General features: G+C 40.5%; 1 protein-coding gene across 14 annotated transcripts in view; it reads left to right on the top strand.

The window, feature by feature from the left end:
* LOC137196633 (regulating synaptic membrane exocytosis protein 1-like) overlaps nt 1-17,566 on the top strand; it is a 275,917-nt gene extending 258,351 nt beyond the window's left edge. For 10 of the 14 annotated variants that reach the window (XM_067609385.1, XM_067609372.1, XM_067609371.1 and 7 more), the window contains 13 exons: nt 1,689-1,772; nt 3,421-3,477; nt 3,808-3,873; nt 6,669-6,778; nt 7,023-7,141; nt 8,711-8,871; nt 9,016-9,230; nt 10,844-10,876; nt 12,171-12,336; nt 13,970-14,082; nt 14,199-14,300; nt 14,495-14,634; nt 15,088-17,566. In XM_067609385.1, coding sequence (XP_067465486.1) covers nt 1,689-1,772; nt 3,421-3,477; nt 3,808-3,873; nt 6,669-6,778; nt 7,023-7,141; nt 8,711-8,871; nt 9,016-9,230; nt 10,844-10,876; nt 12,171-12,336; nt 13,970-14,082; nt 14,199-14,300; nt 14,495-14,634; nt 15,088-15,306 — 1,585 coding nt within the window. In that variant the 3' untranslated portion in view covers nt 15,307-17,566. The remainder of the gene's footprint in view (nt 1-1,688; nt 1,773-3,420; nt 3,478-3,807; nt 3,874-6,668; nt 6,779-7,022; nt 7,142-8,710; nt 8,872-9,015; nt 9,231-10,843; nt 10,877-12,170; nt 12,337-13,969; nt 14,083-14,198; nt 14,301-14,494; nt 14,635-15,087) is intronic. The other 4 variants (XM_067609373.1, XM_067609374.1, XM_067609382.1 and 1 more) reach the window with 4 other exon arrangements.
* The last annotated feature ends 1,783 nt before the right edge of the window (nt 17,567-19,349 follow it).

Here is a 19,349-nt window from a genome sequence, read left to right as displayed (position 1 = left end):
AAATGTTTGCATGAGGCACCCCTAACAGGTTAATCCAGCCATGGCGACTAGGGTGCCCCTTGAAGCATTATATTTAACTTGTAGCCATGATAGGCACAATTAGCTTTTTACTCTGTGCATGAAAAGGCTTGGCTTTCTGATTTTGCAATGACTTGCTGTTACATTAATTTGGGTAATATATATCCTATATATAATTTCAATAGGGGTGTAACGGTACACAAAATTCACGGTTCAGTATATACCCCTGTTTTGGGGTCACAGTTCGGTACAATTTCAGTGCAGCAGAAAAAAGAGGAAAGGTAGAAAATAACATTTTGGTCTTTTATTTTGAAAAATATAAACATCCAACAATGGCTCATTGGCCATAACCATTATTGAAACAGTTTAGTGGTGCTGCAGAGGAAACTATTACTGAAACAGTTTAGTTGTGCTGCAGTGGAAAAGGAAAACAAGCTTTCTGTTTCTTGCAATGAGTCAGGACACCTGCTGACAGCTGTTTTATGCTGATTTATGGTCTAACTATATATAAAGTCGTTGAAACTAGCTCCACCTCCAGCAGCTACAACAGTAACATGCTGCTTACACACTGATGCTTCAGTATTAATAATCTAATGATGTCATATATAATGATATATATAAAATATAGAAAAATTTAAAGCCATGTTAAAAGTCCATGAAAAGTAACTGCCTGTATGAGCTGGATTTAGTCTCTTCTTTGTGTATTTGATGTTTGTATTCCCTATCTGCTGTGTTTTATTTCTACTTAAACTGTAACTGGTGTGCTGTCTTGGCCAGGTCTCACTCGGAAATGAGATTTCAATCTCAATTAACTTCCTGGTTAAATAAAGGTTAAATAAAAAAATTCAGAGGGACCAAACCACTGCCTTTACCACTACCTTTACTTTCATACTTTAACTACATTTTTCTCTTAGAACTGGTTCTTGCTGTCTGACCAAGTCAGAAATGACGGTTGAGACAACCATCATAGAGGGGAGGGGGACGAGGAGAGGTGGTATCATTTCACTATGGAGATAACAGAGCATATTTAATAATAGTGTTGCACTCGGTCAGTGTTATGGGTTTCTCGTTTGTCATTCTGATAGCAGCAACACTGCAGGGTAACCAGGCTACCTTGGCTAAGCCGGCTAGCATACACCCATGAGCATACTACAGCTAAGTAATGCGCTGCCAAAACCTTCTGGGTGGAACTCGCGCTCTAGAGTTATTATTCTGCACATTGGAGGAAGTGGATTATTAAACTATTTTGACAGTAATTGTTTGGGTCATGGAGCATATTCTTTGTGTGACTGCATGCACTGAACCGTAACATCTGTACCATGATGGTTCAGGACGAATACACGTACCGTTGCACCCCTAGATTTCAAGGTATTGGTATACTGGTGTTGTAAAATTTGACCATGTTAAAAATGATCTCTGTCAACAATCAAGGCTACTATTTTTAAAAAATTCCCCCAGAAGATGCCAACATTGTCTGAATTGTGGGAAATTGCAAACAGGAAAAAAAATCACTTTTTCAATCTAACCAGATTAGGTGCTGTATTATGTTGGTATGTGGCCATTGTTTAGGAGAATGCATGTGTGCAGTGGCTGTTGCCCTCTTATGCATATTAGATTATCAACCAGGGATTTTTTTCAATGAAGTGATTTTTTTCCCCGTGTACACATAGAAAATCTTTGTCCCATTCCCTGCCCCGGAGACGTCCCGCAAGTCCCAGGATTCTAATCCAACACGCTTCCCCTGAAGATGACAGGTACCCTTTTGTGGACCCCCAACCGCTTCCTAGAGCTTGACTTATGCCTTAAAATCTGATGCCACTGGGGCCCAAACCTTAAACTTTCCTGTTCAATCTAAATGAAAGTTAAAGGGCTCTTTATGAGAAAAATGCGATTCATCATTAAATATGTTACCAATTTCCTTTTTATTTATTAATTTTTTTTTTTTTACTATTTTCATCAACGTAAGGAACTCATTCTCTCAAACTTTACTTAAATCCTCCGGGTTCAGTTGGGTCTTATTAGGTGCAGGCAGATGTCAAGCTCTACCTTATATTTGCAGCTAACACCAATATCTTTGCCAAGTTTTGATATTTATGTGAACAGCTGGAAGTGAATTTGTAACCTAAACCACTGCAAATCTTTCTATTTGATAAAAGCACTATGTGTAGGGAGTGACTTTATCTTGTATCAAATCAAACAAGCACAATTTGTTTTAATTTGACTTAATGCAGAAGGAAAAAAGCTGATTTTCACATTTTCAAATGCCTTTAAAGTAATAGTTGTGCATTTTTGAAACTGCACTTATTTGCTTTCAGAGTGTTAGATGAGAAGACAGATACCACTCATATTTGTCAGTTAAATATGAAGGAGATGGTTAGCATAGATTAGCATGAAGACTGGAAACAAGGGGATAAAACTCCAGGAAGTCACTGTTCCTGTCTAAGGAATAATGTAGCATATAACTCCAACTTATCCTTTTTACACCTTTTTACACAGTTTTTGTACAGGTTAAACAAACAGGATTTAATGTTTGGCACAAGGCTAGCCATTTCTCTCTGTTTCCAGGTTTTATGCTAAGCTAACTGCCTGCTGGCTAAAGCTTCATTAACTATTTCTTAAACTAGTTTAAAACTGAAATTATTATTTTCTTGAAGCCAGTAATAGTTGCAGTTGCAACTGTGTGATTTCACTTTATTTTATGAAATACAAGATAAAATCACAAGCTATTCTTTTGCAGTTTAGTTCTCCATTGCTAAACCTAAACCCCTGGTACTGTATGTGGTGATGAATTAGTTGGACACAGTGAGAGTGAACATGATTTACAACGTAGAACTTAAAATCAAAATAAAAGTCACAATGTCCTCTAGGCACAGAAGTTCTACTTTGTTTTACAATTTGTCACTCACATTGTGTGAAGGGTTGCTATTATGGCTCCTCAGTTCGTGGGTGGTGCTTTCTGGTGGTTTGTACTTGTACTGTACAAGAGTTGTAGCGATAGTTTTCGTCCCTGGTTGTGGTTGTTGCCATAGTTTTGTCCTGTTGGTTTTCTATCTTTTCTTCACTGTATTTAGCCTTGGTTTCTGCTCTTTTTGAACTTGTAGTTTGTACTGGTTATGGTGTGAAATCCCGCCTTGTTGAGTTTGCTTCCTGCAGTCTTTCAGAGTTTACTTTTTGTTCTGAGAATTGCATTTGCAGCTTCTGTGTGCTCGCCTTCTCCTCTCAGTCTTTGAGAAGTCTCTGTTTTTCAAGGCTTAGTGCCCAGCATTGACTTAGAATTCACAATGTTCATAATTCATAAGTGTGGTTGTGTGTGTGTTCATTTGTGTGTGTGTGTGTGTGTGTGTGTGTGTGTGTGTGGCGGTGCATGTATCATCCTTGTCATCCTCATGTCCATGAATGGAGAATATGGATGCTACTTCCTACTCAAGAGACTTTAATTCACCTCAGTACAAAGAAGAGGTACACACACACACACAACACACACACATACACACACACACACACACACACACACACACACACACACACACAGAGTTACAGATGAAGCATGAATGTGTGGCACTCCTTATTCATATCACCACCATACCATCCATCACAGCATGCCTCCTATTTCCTGTTTTCCAGATCATAAACTTATAAGGCCAATGACAGCCCCCAGACAGAGTCAGACTCTTCTAAATCTAAATGATTTATCCTCCATCATGTTCTCTTCCATCCTCTCATCCACCCATCCATCCATCCATCTTTTTTTCTGTTCTGTGTTCCCTTTGCTCATCCACCATTCTCCAGACAGCCTCGGACCCTGGAAACACCTGAATGTCAGACTCTTGGCAGGAAGCTCTCTGACAGTGGCAGGTAAGGCATGTACTGTAGGCTCAGCACATGTCAAACATTAGTGTATGAGGTGACTGATAGGAAGAGCTTGAAATTACACCAATCTCAAATTTCTTTTTTTAAAAATGGCTATTGTAGCTTCTCAAACCATGGATGTATAAAGAGAACTAGATACAGCATTGGAGGCGGGGCTCCATTCATTCCTATGAAAGGTGCTCAGTGGCGCATGAGGCTAGAAAAGTTAGACTAGACTAGTTTGACTAGAGCAGGCTTGCCAGATACTTCCGCCGGCCGAGCCCACTAACTTATGGTTTAGCCCTCCACCGACTTGAATAGGGTTAAAATAATTCAATCGTGCAGCTCTTCTAAACTTTCCAAATGTTATTGGACCAAATGGATCAAATTCTGATAGTGAAACGAATCATTTTGCAGGGGCTGTGATGCTCAAAAAGATGTATCCGCTGATTTACAGACATCTCTTTCACAATGCAAGTCTATTTTTTGGGCCAGTGTGCATCACGTGACAGACACAAAGTTGTAATTACATGGTTTGGCCACTATTACAAATTGGCTTCACAGCCTTGCACTGTTCCTGGGGGCTTGTCTCAAACCCACTTACCAGTTTGGAAGAAGCCGTGTTTTTGTAAGCAAGTCTTAGATTATGGCAGGGTTTCTAAATATGTCCTCTTATGGCCAGTCACATAGACACACAATAAAACATGGACGTCATTTGATAGTTGTAAGCTAAATATTTATTGGTATTTAACTGGTAGTTGGTGAAGATTTGAAATAGGTTTATGTATCTTTTGAGGCATTTTGTGCATATCCAGATAAATTCCACCAAATTTATCTGGCTGTTATTAGTATGAGGTGAGACTATGACAATTTTCATTCGATATCAGCAGCTGAGGCTGATAAAGGCTGAAAGAGGGGTTGAAAAAAATTGATAGCATCCATCCAATGATTTTTGAGACATTTCACTAAAATCAACGAAAAATGTCAACCTCATAGTGGTGTTAGAGGAAATGTCAGGGGACCACCATAGCCAGGATTCACCTTCTGAGGAACATAAATATTTATACAAAATTCTATGGCAATCCATCCAATAGCTGTTGAGATATTTCAGTCTGAACCAAAGTGGTATAATTATGTTTCTTTTAAATGATATTTGCTGTTGCAAATATTAGTAATATATAAATGTTATCTTTAGGAGACAGGGTTGGATGTTTAGATGTTGGTCATTCATAACCTGCATTCTCCTAAGTTGCTTGAGCCATACTCACACTCTTCAAGGAGTGTGTACTTTTTGTGGTTAAGATTGTTTAGCAAATCAAGGTGAATGCTACCTGCAAGCAAGAGATTTTACTAATGTTTCATTTAACATTATTTGGATCACGTTTTATTTATTTGTATTCTGTTGCTTTTTTTTCCTTCTCTGTTTTTCCTCAACCCCATACTTTTTCCCCTTTCTGCTCCTGCATTGCTGCCGCTTGTGCACTGTGTTGCGGGGCTTTGGGTTTGTATGACACTTGTGTGACTGTGTCGCATTTGTTTGTGTGTGTGTGTGTGTGTGTATCAGAATCAAGCCCACCTCTATCTTAAGGGGCTCCAGAGGAAAGAAGGCCCCACTGCGGCCTCTTGGTAAGGGGATTCCCCTCAAATGAATGTGTCCTCTGTAACTATCCCAGTAACAGAGAGGCAGTTGCCTTCTCATTTTCTGTAGATATTGTGCTTGAGATGAACAAGTCAGGGTTGCTCTCTCACTCCTACATACTTTTGTCAGTATGTGTATGTGTGTGCTTTATGTGACATGTCTTTGCCACAAAACAGCCTCGGATGCTGCTGCTATTCTGTATTTGTGTATCTACTGTATATGTGTGGTGTGGATGTGCAAGTGCAGTGTTCATACTTGTGGTCGATGTTAAATTCCTGTGTTGCATATTTTGGTCTGTTCCAGTGTCCCTTGAACAACATCTGAATGTTTTTACCAGGATAATTTGTAAAACACAAGGGTAACTAAGATATGCATAATCATTGGACCGTGTATTTTAGAATAATTAATCTATTAAACATTAGTCATTTATTACACTTGCTTTATTCTAAATACAGCGGCTTAATAAAATGACCAGAACACCAAGAAAAGACAAACCTGGAAAAGACGAAGTGATTGTAGGTCATTTACAGTGTAATACACCTGTTCTTGGGTCTTCTGTGAGAGTGCATTAGAATGAATGACTGTCTGCAGACATGGTGGGATTTGTGCTCGAAGGCTTTCTTTGGTGACACCTTCTCTTTGTTTTTTCACTGTCTAAATCTTTGTTTGCTGCTCTTTTGGTAACAGGATTCCTCACTGCCAACCCCTGAACAAGCTTCACTTTGCTTCCTTTTGTGAATATGTTGTTGCCACTGATTTTTTTTTTTTTTTTACCAAAACATGGTTGCTGTGATTTATTTCCACAAACTGATGCTTTATAGCCACATTCTGTTACTTAATGTTTTTATATAAATTTATGAAGTGTGAATAGATGTTTTTTTGCTCGGTTTTTGCATTCCCTCAGAGTATTGTCAAAATAATACTGCTTCAAGAAATGTGACATCCAACCAGCGAGTGACCGGTGCTGCAGTGTTCACCCTGGTTCACGTACTCTACATACTGACCCAAATTCCCTTTTCTCTCCTTTTTACTCCCATTCTTTTCATCCTTGTTTTCTGTTCATTCTTCTTCTCTTGTCCTCCAATCCTCTCTCTCTCCATCTCTTCTTCCCTCTGTCTGTTTTCTTCTCTGTCTGCTTCACTATCGTATTATTTTGTGTTAGGGGCCTGCTCCAAGGTGGTGTGTCTCTTTCCTCCTCAGTGATGTCCTCCTCGGCCCGCAGAGTGAGGCAGCTCCCACAGCTTCCCCCCAAGAGCAACACCGTAGAACAAGGTGTGTGTTCATGAGTATGTGTGCATTTAAACCTGAATCATCAAGTCTGAGTAAGGGAAAAGTTGAACATCAACGTGTACACTGTTGACAAGTATCCCCTTTATGTCACTTCCTGTGACATAAAATGTTCTCCTTGATGACCATACTAGAACATTAATTTTGTGCAAATGGGTCAATTTACAGCACAGTGTCTGGTTAAGTGGGAGTTATCTGAATTTCTTGTATTTTGTGCGTGTGTGTTAAGCCCTGGTAGCAGAGGAGTGTGTTCGTCAGCTCCAGAGGAGGGTTCATTCCAACCGGGTGTCAGCTGCAACCACTTCCAGCCAACAGGACCTGGACAGTTCCCTGAAGAACAAACAGGAGGTGGGCCTCAGCCCTTTTTTGGCTTCATTCAGCCTGACAGTACACTTTATAACAAACTCATCAGGAGAGTGGAGAGGGACTGTGAGGGTTTCCAGCCAGATATTATGAGCCATAATGCTGCTGAAGTGCATCGCAGTGAATTGCATTCACTGTTTAAGAAAGTAATAAATTATGTTTCAGTAATGGTGGAGACCACTCAATAAAATGAATTGGTTCCAACTGGGCAGTCACTCAAGAATGTGCCTAACACCTTGGATACTGAAATGTACAATCCATACTTGCTGGTTTTCCTAGCCCTAACTTACAGAAAACTGACAGTTTAATGGCGATATCCTGTCTTTCACACATGTGTACATGCCATTAGTAGAACTTTTTTGTATGCATCGTGAAAATGCTGTCTTTGTGATGCATTACACTGTCCCCCATAGGACTGAATGTGAAATGATTTAAATCTGATATAGATCTTCAAGCACAAACTGGCTAAAACATCCAAGTGGCAGCTAATGCTGTGATATGGATTAAAACACATTGAAGGTTAGTGATAGAAGGTGATCAAGGCTTGAATAACAAGGAGGGTTTCCAAAAAGCAATTAGAGATTTACACTACAGTAGCTTTCATTTTCAAGTTTCTGAAACAGCATTCTGATCGTGAGATGAATGGGATTTTCTTTTGAAACCAATAAATATACTAATACCGTGCTCTAACTGATCAAACTGTCTCATTAGATCAACTAAGGTTAATGAATACCTGTAGCCAACCACTCTATTAAGACATTACATTTACTCATTTATTAATTATTTCACAATAAATATGTATTAATTAACATGTAAACTACTAGTTAACGAAGTGTCACAGAAATGTATGGCACAGACTGGACCAGATCTAATACCATCTACACATATCATTTTCATCTTACTTCCAGAGTGCAGTATTGGGCACTATAAAGGCTATTTTACATACATTCATCAATCATGTGTTTTCACTTAATTTGCCTAATTAAACCTCCTCTTATAGACCTTTTTCACAGCAGACACTTGTCTCATCATTGCAGGTAAAGCACAGGTGTAAATAATAACATTAATGATGACTTAGTTCCATTAAGTGTCACATTAAGTAACACCAGGAGCTGGCTGCCCCAGCTCTTCGTGAGGTGAAACTTAGCCTGGTTATAATGTAGGTGGAAAAGTAAGCATCACTAAAGAAAAACAAGCTACTGTTACTGTTGGTTAGCTAACTGAACTAAATGATAAAACTAACACACAGCTTGCTAATATCTAACCCGTTTAGAGTGAAGAGGGAAGGAGACGGCACTACAAATGTTTCATAGCAACTGATTTACACTACTAAGGAACTAACTAAAACATTTCTTAAGTTTTAAAGGTGCAACACAATGTAACTAGGTAGTAGTTACAAACAGCTAAAGAAGTTGCAGACTAATTAGCTGCAATAAGTGAAAACACCTGTGTGAGTGAGCATGGTATAGCATTATTATCAGCATTGATTAGTTGATTGATTGCAGGTTTTTCAGGCTAGCATGTAATAGCAAAAATCTGTGTGTTTTCCTGCAGCTCTACAAGGACCAGAGGAGGAGCAGTGAGAACATTTCCCATAAGTCCTCAGACAGTGATGTCAGCGACGTGTCAGCCATCTCTCGAACCAGCAGTGCCTCTCGCATCAGTAGCACCAGCTACATGTCCATCCAGTCAGAGAGACCCCGGGGACGCTTCAGGTACACACACACACACACACACACATCTACACTACACACTAACTATGCATGTTTGTGTTTTTCACTTATTCTTACCTTTCAATAGAGGAATTATGAGGTGATATTTAAATAAGCATGATTTATTTTATGAAACACGATTATCAGCCGGGCCATGCGCGCAACGGGCCGCCACATGATGAAGAGCACCAGTGTGAGTGGTGAGATCTATGGCATGGAGCACGCAGACGGCAGCCAATCAGACACGGCACTTGGAAGCCTGGGAAGCGGGATCAAAAAACGGCGCTCGAGCCTCAGCCAACGTGTTGTCGCCATCCTGCCATCCAGACGCAGCCGGAGTACCTCACAACTCAGCCAGACAGGTCAGAGAGCGTCTGAGAAATCATCACACAAAGAAACATGTGGAAATACACATCATATAGCAATAATGATCCTACTTCCCTTCCACCTAGATCCTCAATGAAGGCCTTTAAAGTTGCTGTGTGTACCATTTCATTAAATTATACCTTTCACAATCATTTTAAGACATTAATATAATTACTGTAAATAAACAATACCATTGCCAAGAAGATTGGCAGCCTCTAACGGCATTTATTCTGTTTTATATTGTAAGGTAAACCTTCCATTAGCAGATCATAAACAGAGAGAAAAATGATCTACGATGTTTATCCTCCTCAGTAAAGCTGAAGCAGCTGGTTTTGCTTGAAAGGTTATTCATTAACTTTTTCTTAGGGCCACTATATGTAGAATTTTTTTATGTGATTATAGTATCAAATCAGTCTGATAGCATATGGGTTTGTTTGTCTACAAAGAGACAATCCCAGGGGGAAGAAGCACATTGCTGTCTGTTGCAGTGTCTGTTTTTGAGACCACTGGGAAGTGCCAAAGTCAGAACTTATCAAATTCTACATGTATGGTGTTTTTCCATTACTGGGACTTACTGACCCATAACTGAACTTGTAGCCGTTGTCTGGGGTTCTGCTTTTGTTTCCACTTTCCTCCACCTGCTTTGGAGATAAGCTCCGAGAGCAAAATTTTGGCACCCTTTGGGAGGTGGTACTAAATCAAGCTCCAGGTACTCGCAGAGGGAGGAGGATGCTCAGAACTGTCATTTGTGATTAGTCAAACAGATGTGTCATCACATCTCAACTACAACAAACACAATAACATAGCGGTAACCACAGTTTCACTTCTGTGTGTACATCAGCGAGGACTGTTAACTTCATATATAACGAAGAACAATGGAGCGCACATTTTTGAACAAATGGCAACGTCTGTCTCGCTGTCACCTTTTCAACTGCTTACAGTACCAGTCAAAAGTTTGGACACATTTCATTCAAGATGTACATCTGATCCTTCCCAATTTGTAAAATACAATGGAAAGCAAGGCAGAACCAGCCACCTTTGCCTTAGCTTGCCTTAGTTCTCAAAGGGTCAGATATGGGAAGCTCCAGGTTACGAGTTTCTGAGTCCCACTGATGGAAAAACACCAGTAATGGCTTTAAGAGTAACTTAATCCCACAAAGCAGTGTTTTACTGCCTCCTCTGGTTGAAAGTTTCAAATGTGTTACACCAGATAATGCATTTCCCAAAATGTCCAACTATTCCTTTCAATATAACACAATTAGTCAGACACTCTAGAAATGAACCCTTATATGAGCCCTCTACTGAACTCTGTGATCTCAAACCTCACTTAGACCAGATATGCTAACTTCTAGTGGTGTTTAGGTGATTTCTACAGGACACATCAACAGACTAAACTACAGATACAGTTTAAACCAGCATTTGTGAACGAGGGGTCAGACACACACACACACACACACACACACACACACACACACACACACAATACAGACTGTAAGGCAGAGAGCAGACAGTCACTAAGACTGACACACACACAGAGGTTTACCATTGTATCCACTGTTGCTGTTTTTGTTGTTTATTGGATTTGTTGTTGTTGTGTGTGTTATTTCAGAGGCGGCGGGTAAGGCGGCGGACAGACAGAAAGGTAAAGCAATAGTTAGACTGACAGACAGTTTTAAAGGCAGGTAGACACACAGTGAAAGACAGAAAGAAAGTTTAACTATGACAAGCAACACTTTACTGCAGGTGATGCTCATAAGGACTTACAGGTGCCATAAAGGTGCATTGTGGGTGCTTGATAATCAAACATAGAGCATGATATCATATTACACATTACAAAAAAATACATTTAGAGGGTTGAGTACATTATGTAGCAGCTGCTAGATTTAACTTTTCTGATGTGTCTCTAATTGTATTGTGAGACATTAGTCTGATCTTCTCATTGGTTCAAGTTAAATTAAATTAATAAAGAATCATAATAAAGCATCATAACACACTTTTTACAGACACAGATGCAGACAGAATAGATCAAACTCAGGCAGACAGGGAACCACACAGAGAGAATGACAGCAAGGGAGAGTTGAAGAGTAGCTTTGATAGACAGACAAAGGTAGCACTTCCAGCCCTTCCCGAACTCTGTCTCCGGCACGCTTCCTTACTCCACCCTCTTCTGCCACAATCATGTTTAAAGGCTGGTTCAGTTCTAGAAAACGCCTGGCTGCCTCAAGAAAACAAATTCCCAGCAGTTTGTTGTTGTTAAATGTCACTACTTTAATTTTACTAACAAAATAAAACTAAATCCGACTTGATATCCATGTCTCACTACCTGAGACGCTGCTAATAGTTCTTTTCGTGGACTTAAAACAGCAGGGTTTTAAAAAGAGCTGAACTCTTCCTTTAAGGTTGGATGTACACTATATGATTTCCTCAGCCCCTCAACCCTCAATCCCTCACTTACCCTGCCAAACATTCAAGATATACTGTAGGTGACTGAGTCATATTAATGTCAACCACATTTTCCTGCAGTGACCTCATCAGCTAATATAGCAGGTTTAAAGGGTTCTCCAGATTAAAAAAAACCTGATATGAATTTTTTTGTGTGTTCAAATTTGTTGATATGTTGGTGAGGTCACCATGGAATATTAATTTGCATGGGATGGCCCGCATAGCGATAGATCTCAGCCTATAGTTATCAGGCTTGTCAGAGTTGCTACCTTGAAATCTCTGCAAAGAAGTATCAAAAAGAAACAACTCAGCGTCTGAAAGCTTGTAACCTATATTATATTATAGTCTTTATCCTGTCATGTACAAATGCTGGTCCAATTTGAATTTTGGGTACGTATGACATGAGATGCCTGATAACTGATAACACCCTTGGTTAAAATGGCACGTGCAAAAAAGACCCATGGCTTAACACCATGTTTCTGTGTTTGCCATAGAAGCATCAACAGGTAAGAAGGTGGGTAAGGCAGGCAGCAGCAGCATACAGAGGAGCGTGGAAACGGGTATGGCAGTGGAGTACCCACGAGGAGGGACAGCCATGAACCGGCAGGCCAGCAGAGAATCCACCGATGGCAGCATGAACAGCTACAGCTCTGAGGGGAAGTACGTACACACTGACGCATGTGTCCAGTCTACAGCTGTTGTCAATATAAGACTTACATGTGAACACAGAAAGGTTGTTGTGTTGACTGTTTGCTCAGTGTACTACAGCACATAGTGAGAACCTAACTAGGAAGAGGTAGAGCGTCATGATTTGGTGGACAGTATTCTCAGGAAGGACTGTGACAGTGCTTGTGAATGGGAGCTCTGTCTATGAATTTTATTATATTTTCAAAGGGCTACTTTCTATTCACAAGCAAGACAATGCCAGCAAGTTAAGTTTTGCTTTACACTTACAGAATGACGACAGAAATTCCATGAAGAGCTTCTGTAGGTGCAGTTGTGGCTACATTAGACTCTGGAGATACTTCAAATCTGATCTCTGTCATTCTTCATCTGTTATTTTATTGGGGGTAAACACTCTGTTGAAGGTTGAGGGTACAAGGGCACGCTGCTTCCATTTTTATAGCTACATTGGCGACGTGGCTCTAGGGTTGGCAATATCGGCCAGTCAGCCCACTACTTTGGTTCAGACTAAAATGTCTCAACAAGTATTGGATGGATTACCATAACATTTTTTCATTTCCTCCATGGGATAACATGTAATAACAGTGATCCCTTAAAGGAAAACTAGATTGATTTTAAACATCAAAGTGTGTTTCCAGGTGTTGGGGAGTACTACTGCATCTGTGAAAAACGTTGTATAAAGCCTTTTGTGGCTTTTAGAGGGAGCTGTGTGAAATCTGATGAACTGCCCAAAGTGACTTACAATGATTACACTGTATGGCTCAAGGCTATAATAGCATGCAATATCTACCAGCATAATCTTTACAGTCAAGTGAATCTGCTTGAGTTGCATTGTGGGTAATGTAGGCTCCAGGTTTTGTCAAGGAAGAGGAATGTGTGGAATAAGTAAGACAATACCTCTGGTTCTGCTGCTATCCATTTTGATCCTTTTTTAAAATTGTCCATATTGAGTGTGACAATGTTACAGGAGTGCTATGCTAAATCAGTAGAGTACTCCTTTAACTTTTCATTTAGTGCCATCATCAGGTCCAAATTTTAATTTTTTGAATTTTTATGACCAACTACCTGCAGAACTAATGACATTCCTGTCAGTCTAAATTTTACTTTGTGTTTAGTGCTAATTAGCAAATTTTAGCATGCTAACATGCTAAACTAAGATGGTGAACATGGTAAACATTTATCTGCAGAAAAATCAGCATTTTAAAATTTAGCATTTAGCTCAAAGCACCACTGTGCCTCAGTACAGCCTCAAATAGCCACTTGTGTGGCTGTAGACTCTTAGTCTTGTTATTATATCAGAAGGTACCTGGTAAAAGTGACAGACAAGAAATATAATTGGTTACTACAATTATGTTTCTTATTCAGTGGCCAAGGTTGTCTGACTGAACTGTGCAAGACCTTGAGAGTAAACATTAGTTATGCACATGTCAAAATATCTGCTGCATCTTGCGGTAATATCATCATAGAGACTATGTCAGGCAGTGTGCTGTGTTGTAACCATTATCAATGTTTATATTACCAAATGTTTCTGCCTCTCTCTTACAATATGTGATTTGAGAGGTGACGTGGGAATTTTTTAATGATTTGTGTGTGTGTGTGTGTGTGTCAGTCTGATCTTCTCAGGGATGCGGTTGGGTGCTGACAGTCAGTTTAGTGACTTCCTGGACGGTTTAGGCCCCGGTCAGCTGGTGGGCCGGCAAACACTAGCAACACCTGCCATGGGTGAGTGAGGACTCCACCACAGACTTCCATGATTTTTAAGTTAAATATATCTAATGTGTCTAATTGACTGTCTAATGGGGTTCATATGTGTGTTTGTGGGTTTACCATACATACAGGTGATGTTCAGATCGGTTTGATGGATAAGAAAGGCCAGCTGGAGGTGGAGGTGATCAGGGCTCGCGGCCTTACTCCCAAACCAGGCTCCAAATCCCTCCCAGGTAACACACTCACACTCAAACCTGAGAAACAACACTTTTGTCTGATGCCTGAATGTCAAACACAACCTAACATAGTTTCTCCCTCCTTTCTTCTTCCTCGTCTTCATTTTTTACCTCTTCCCCACCTCCCAATCTCTCTTTGTCTTCCCTTTTTCTCTGTTTGCTCCCTCTTAACTCCATTCCTCCATCTCCAGCTCCCTATGTCAAGGTGTACCTGCTGGATAATGGAACTTGTAAAGCCAAAAAGAAAACTAAGATTGCACGAAAGACCCTGGAGCCCCTCTACCAGCAGCATCTGCTCTTTGATGAGAGTCCCCAGGGCAAGGTGCTTCAGGTAATCTGTGTGTGTGTGAGTGTGTGAGGACTTGAGTCAGACTAAAACTGACTTACTTGAGATTTCACTCCCTAGAGACTTAACTTGACTTGAGACTTGAAAGCAAATATTTTAAGTCTCATTTCACTTGATAAATACTGAAACAATTGTAAAGAAAATGATCTTAAACTCATATGTAGATGACTCAAGACTTGACTTGGACTTTTCTTACTTGAAATTGGCTTGGACTCTTGTGACTTCTGACTTTGAGAATTTCTATTTTCCTGGTCAAAAGTGTTAATCAAACAATCAGTTTTGCTTTAAAGTCTTGAGTCAGGTCATTCTGAAGCCTAGAATTACTTATTGCCACCCTTGTGTGTTAAGAAATTCCTTATAAACGCAGTCATAATGTGTGTTTCTTTTCCCAGCTCAACACTCACCAGTTTGACTAATCTCTACCCTTCTTTCCTGTAGGTGATAGTGTGGGGTGACTATGGACGATTGGACCACAAATGTTTCATGGGTGTAGCACAGATCCTATTGGAGGAGCTGGACCTCTCAAGCACGGTGATTGGCTGGTACAAACTGTTTCCGCCGTCCTCATTGGTGGACCCTACATTAGCTCCGCTCACACGGCTGGCGTCTCAGACGTCATTGGACAGCTCAGGACCGCCGCCGGGCGTTCGGTCCTAGTGACCGGAATGGCGACCGCAAAACCCCCCAATATACCTTAAATGACAAAATCATGGACCACAGCTACTGGACCACAACTGAGCAGAGGGCGTGATCACGCCCGAGGACGACAACCAGAAGCCCTCGGTCAACCAATGAAAAACCAGATGGAGAGACAGGGAATGAGAGAGAGAGAAAGAGAGAGAGGGAGAGACAGAACTAGCCAATCAAAGCTTAGCTGGAGTCTGACAATCACGTCTCACACCTTCCCTCTTCCCTCTCCTTGCGCCTTTTTGTTTTCAAAGCTTTGCTTTCTTTGTTTTCTCCTCTGAGCTGCAGCAGTGGAGTTTCTGTCCACGTTCATTATTGTTCACTTCTCTCTCTTTCTTTTGTTCTTCCTTTCTCGTGCAGCCCCTATCAGAGCACCCGATCAAAGTGGAGTCCTCCACCCAGTAGCCCTCCAGCCAATCAGAGTAGAGCTTACTGCTAGGCCACAGGGATGAGTGCGAGATAGTAAAGTAGCAAACTGATGCAGCTTCATGCAGCTGTACCATCACATAGAGGTTGGCTGTCGTCTCTACCGGTGTTACCATGGTAACAGTGTCGGTGTAGATGAGCACGAGGGGCAGCGGTTTGGCATGGTTTGGTAACCTTTTTAAGGAAAGGGAGCCTGCACACGCACGTGCACATTCTTAGCCTTGTTGTGAGATATGAAAGCAAGCACAAGAAAAGCTTGACTGCTTTATTCAGACGGAAGCAAAACAAAAAGTTTTGTTCTTTGTCTAAACAAAGAGGAAAGAAAATAGAGGCCAAATTTACTATTTGCTTTTTATTTTTCATTTGGAATCATTTTTTCTTCTTCGTTTTAGAGTTCAGAATGGTACCATAAGGTGCAGACTCCCTCTGTGTGTGTGTATGTTTGGTTTTCGAGTGATGCTGCGCCAAAGGCCGACAATAAGGTTCAGGTCACATTCGCCCGAACACCCTTCGCCCAAATTCCACCACCACCACCCCCCATCTCTTCCCCTTCCTGACCCCTCAAACTCCCCCTGTAGGAGGGAGCAGCATGACTCGGGGACATCCCGCCCCGGCCCCAAGCTGCATGCACGTTTCTTTTGTTCCGTTTGTTTTGTTTCTGTTTTGTTCTCTACTTTTTGTAAAATCGAAGACGAGACAAATTAACGAACAATTCTCAAAAAAACAAAAACAGAAAAAAAGACTAGACTATGTGTGTTAGTTCCACATACTTTTAGGCCAGCTTGTATGTTGCATGTTCTTGTACAGTTTGCTCGTACTGAATATGAATACAAACCGAGAAAAGCCAAGCCATCCCCGCCCCCTAACAGGAGCGGACCAATGGGGGGAATCAACTCCTCCCAGGCCACGCCTACCACTCTGGGTCTAAATATCCATTTTAGGAAGTCTCCGGTAAAAAAAAGATTCTCTTTGTTTCTGTTTTTTCTTTGAACCCTTTGAACAACAGTGCTGTTCTGTAGTACTGAGCATACTCGAGCCCCTGGCGTCACTGAGGCTGTAGGTGTCTAAACTGTAGTTTAAGACAGTCGGGGCTAGAGACAGAGATAGAGAATGTGCGTATAACAGCTAAATGTATATGAAGTATCATTATGAGTTTGACAGAAATTATAAAGATATAGATATATGAATATAAAAAGAGTGTATCTGACTGTACACCCGTCACAAACACACACACATGCACACCTTGTACATACAAATCAGGATGAGCGGCTTGAACTTAAGTTATGAACAAACAAAACATCGCTGACACACTAACATTCCTGATCTTGTTGAGGGGAATTTGCGTCCTGTCGATGTGCTCGAGCCGCTGAGCGGCACTGAGCCACAGGGGGGCGCTAATAGGCCTTTATTTTTTCCCAGTTGCAGAAAAAAATGCAGAAACAATTGGAACAAAGTTTACTTTGTTTTCCTTAAACCCCCCTCCCCCCTGTTTATTACTATTGGTTTGGACTGGACTTCTAAAGCCAATGAGAAATCTGGTTTTGCAGACATATTTTGCAGATGTTTCTGTTGAAACTCTTGGCGGTGTGGCCGACTGCCCTTTCCTTTGTCAGTATTACTCCAGGAATACTGATTGTTTACAGCCCATGGCTCCCCACTCCCAAACCACGATTCTAGACGAAAGACGAAGTATTCACTGCAACAGTTCTTGTTTGTATAACAGATGTGGCTCTACTGATGTGTATGTTTTATATTCAAGAGTTCATTTTTATTATTTACAAATAAAAGACTGTGTGGAAGAAGATCATGGCTTTTTCGAAGGGAGTGGCCTCGTTATTATTGTGAAGCAGGTGCTTCAGAGCTTTATTTAACATGGTGAATGTGATTGTGACAGTTTATTCTTCATTGGTGCTTTGACCGCTACATAAAAAAAATGCATCCTCCATTTCCAGTTTTTTCTTGGATCCACTGGTGTATGACTGAAGGTAAGATGAACCACAGTAGGTTTGTAATATTTCTTGCCTTGATGCCCCACCAATCAAACCAATGAAAACAGAGTTCCATGTCAATATGCTTGTTTATAACCTCTGGTAGTTAAGAGAATAGACATAATGGTTAAAGTCTTAGGAAAGCAATGGCAAAGAGATATTCAGGATGGACTTAGTAGAAAGTACAATACACATATCCTCACCCTTTTATTTGTATAATACTGTTGGGCCACCTTTGAAAAATCTTAACATATGATGGTTTATCATGGTAAGTCAAGTCTAGTTCTTGTATAGCCCAATATCACAAAATTGCCTCAGGGGGCTTTACAGTCTGTACAGCAATACAACATCCTCTGTCCTCAGACCTGCAATTCAAATAAGGGAAAAACTCCCCCAAAAAACCCTTTAACAGGGGAAACCTCAGGAAGAGCAACAGCGGAGGGATCACTCTCCCAGGATGGACAGACGTGCAAAAGATGTGTGTACAGAACAATAAAGACAAATACAAAATACAGCATTGAACAGGATAATAAAATTGTAATGGATTTATAATATATATGAAGAATGTGATGAAGAGGATGCCAAGCAGCTTCCAGGTGCCACCAGAACAGAAAATGACCTGAGCTACGTGACCTCCGTCACTATGGAGACCTGGCAGGAGGACTGACTACACATGCACACAGGGGATACTCATGTCACACCATTCACATACACGGGACAAGAGACAAGAAAATACATTATTCACACAAGAGAGAGAGAAGGATGAATACGTCATTCAGAGGGAGAAACCTGAGGTTTAGATTTAAAGTACTCAACAGACTCTGATTGTCTGACATCAGCAGGAAGGTTATTCCTTAAGAACAGGGCCCCGTAGGAAAAGGCCCTGCTGACTTCTAGCAATATTACATTGTTAGAAGTTGTATGATAAGTATTTGGTTCTTCTCTGAATATGACACACTGGTGATGGTTTTGACAACATTATATATATATATATATACAACGTTATATATATATAACAGACTAGAGATGATAGTTCACATCTTTTTTCATTTACCACTACAGTTTCTCTACATGTGAGTCCTCAGTGATTTTAGTTTCAGTTTGAACTGACTCTGGTAGTCAACTCTTCAACTCTCTGGTCCTCCCTCCAGGCTACTGCTGCCACCCTGTGGTGAGACCAGGTATGGCTTCTCAGTTTTTAAATGCAGAGATGCTGTATTTATTTATTTCCCTCTATAAAATTCATAGGCCAACAAATCTGATCCTGATCCTTTTTTGATCCAGATCAAAAAAAGTGTTAATTAATAATATTGATACACAGCAGTAAGCACTGTAAGTTCCTCCTCCCTTCCACATATAGCCATTACAAGGAAAAAAATATACCAAGTCCCATTTTATTGACTCATATATTTCTTTTCTGTGTCTTTCTTTCTGTCACATGAGTTATGCATGTTGTAGGACAAAATACATCTAACAGACAAGAATATAGAGCACTGAGATGGTGCATTATATATAAAACCGTTACAGGATAACAGGACTCCTGTGGTTTACAAATGGTGAGTTCATGGAAATTTCATGTCTTTCATCTGAGACTCCAGG

This window comes from Thunnus thynnus, chromosome 14 (genome assembly GCF_963924715.1).
Source record: "Thunnus thynnus chromosome 14, fThuThy2.1, whole genome shotgun sequence".
In the NCBI taxonomy this organism is placed as follows: Eukaryota; Metazoa; Chordata; class Actinopteri; order Scombriformes; family Scombridae; genus Thunnus; species Thunnus thynnus.
Note: the sequence above shows the minus strand (reverse complement) of the source record. Positions and strands in the feature narration are given on the sequence as shown.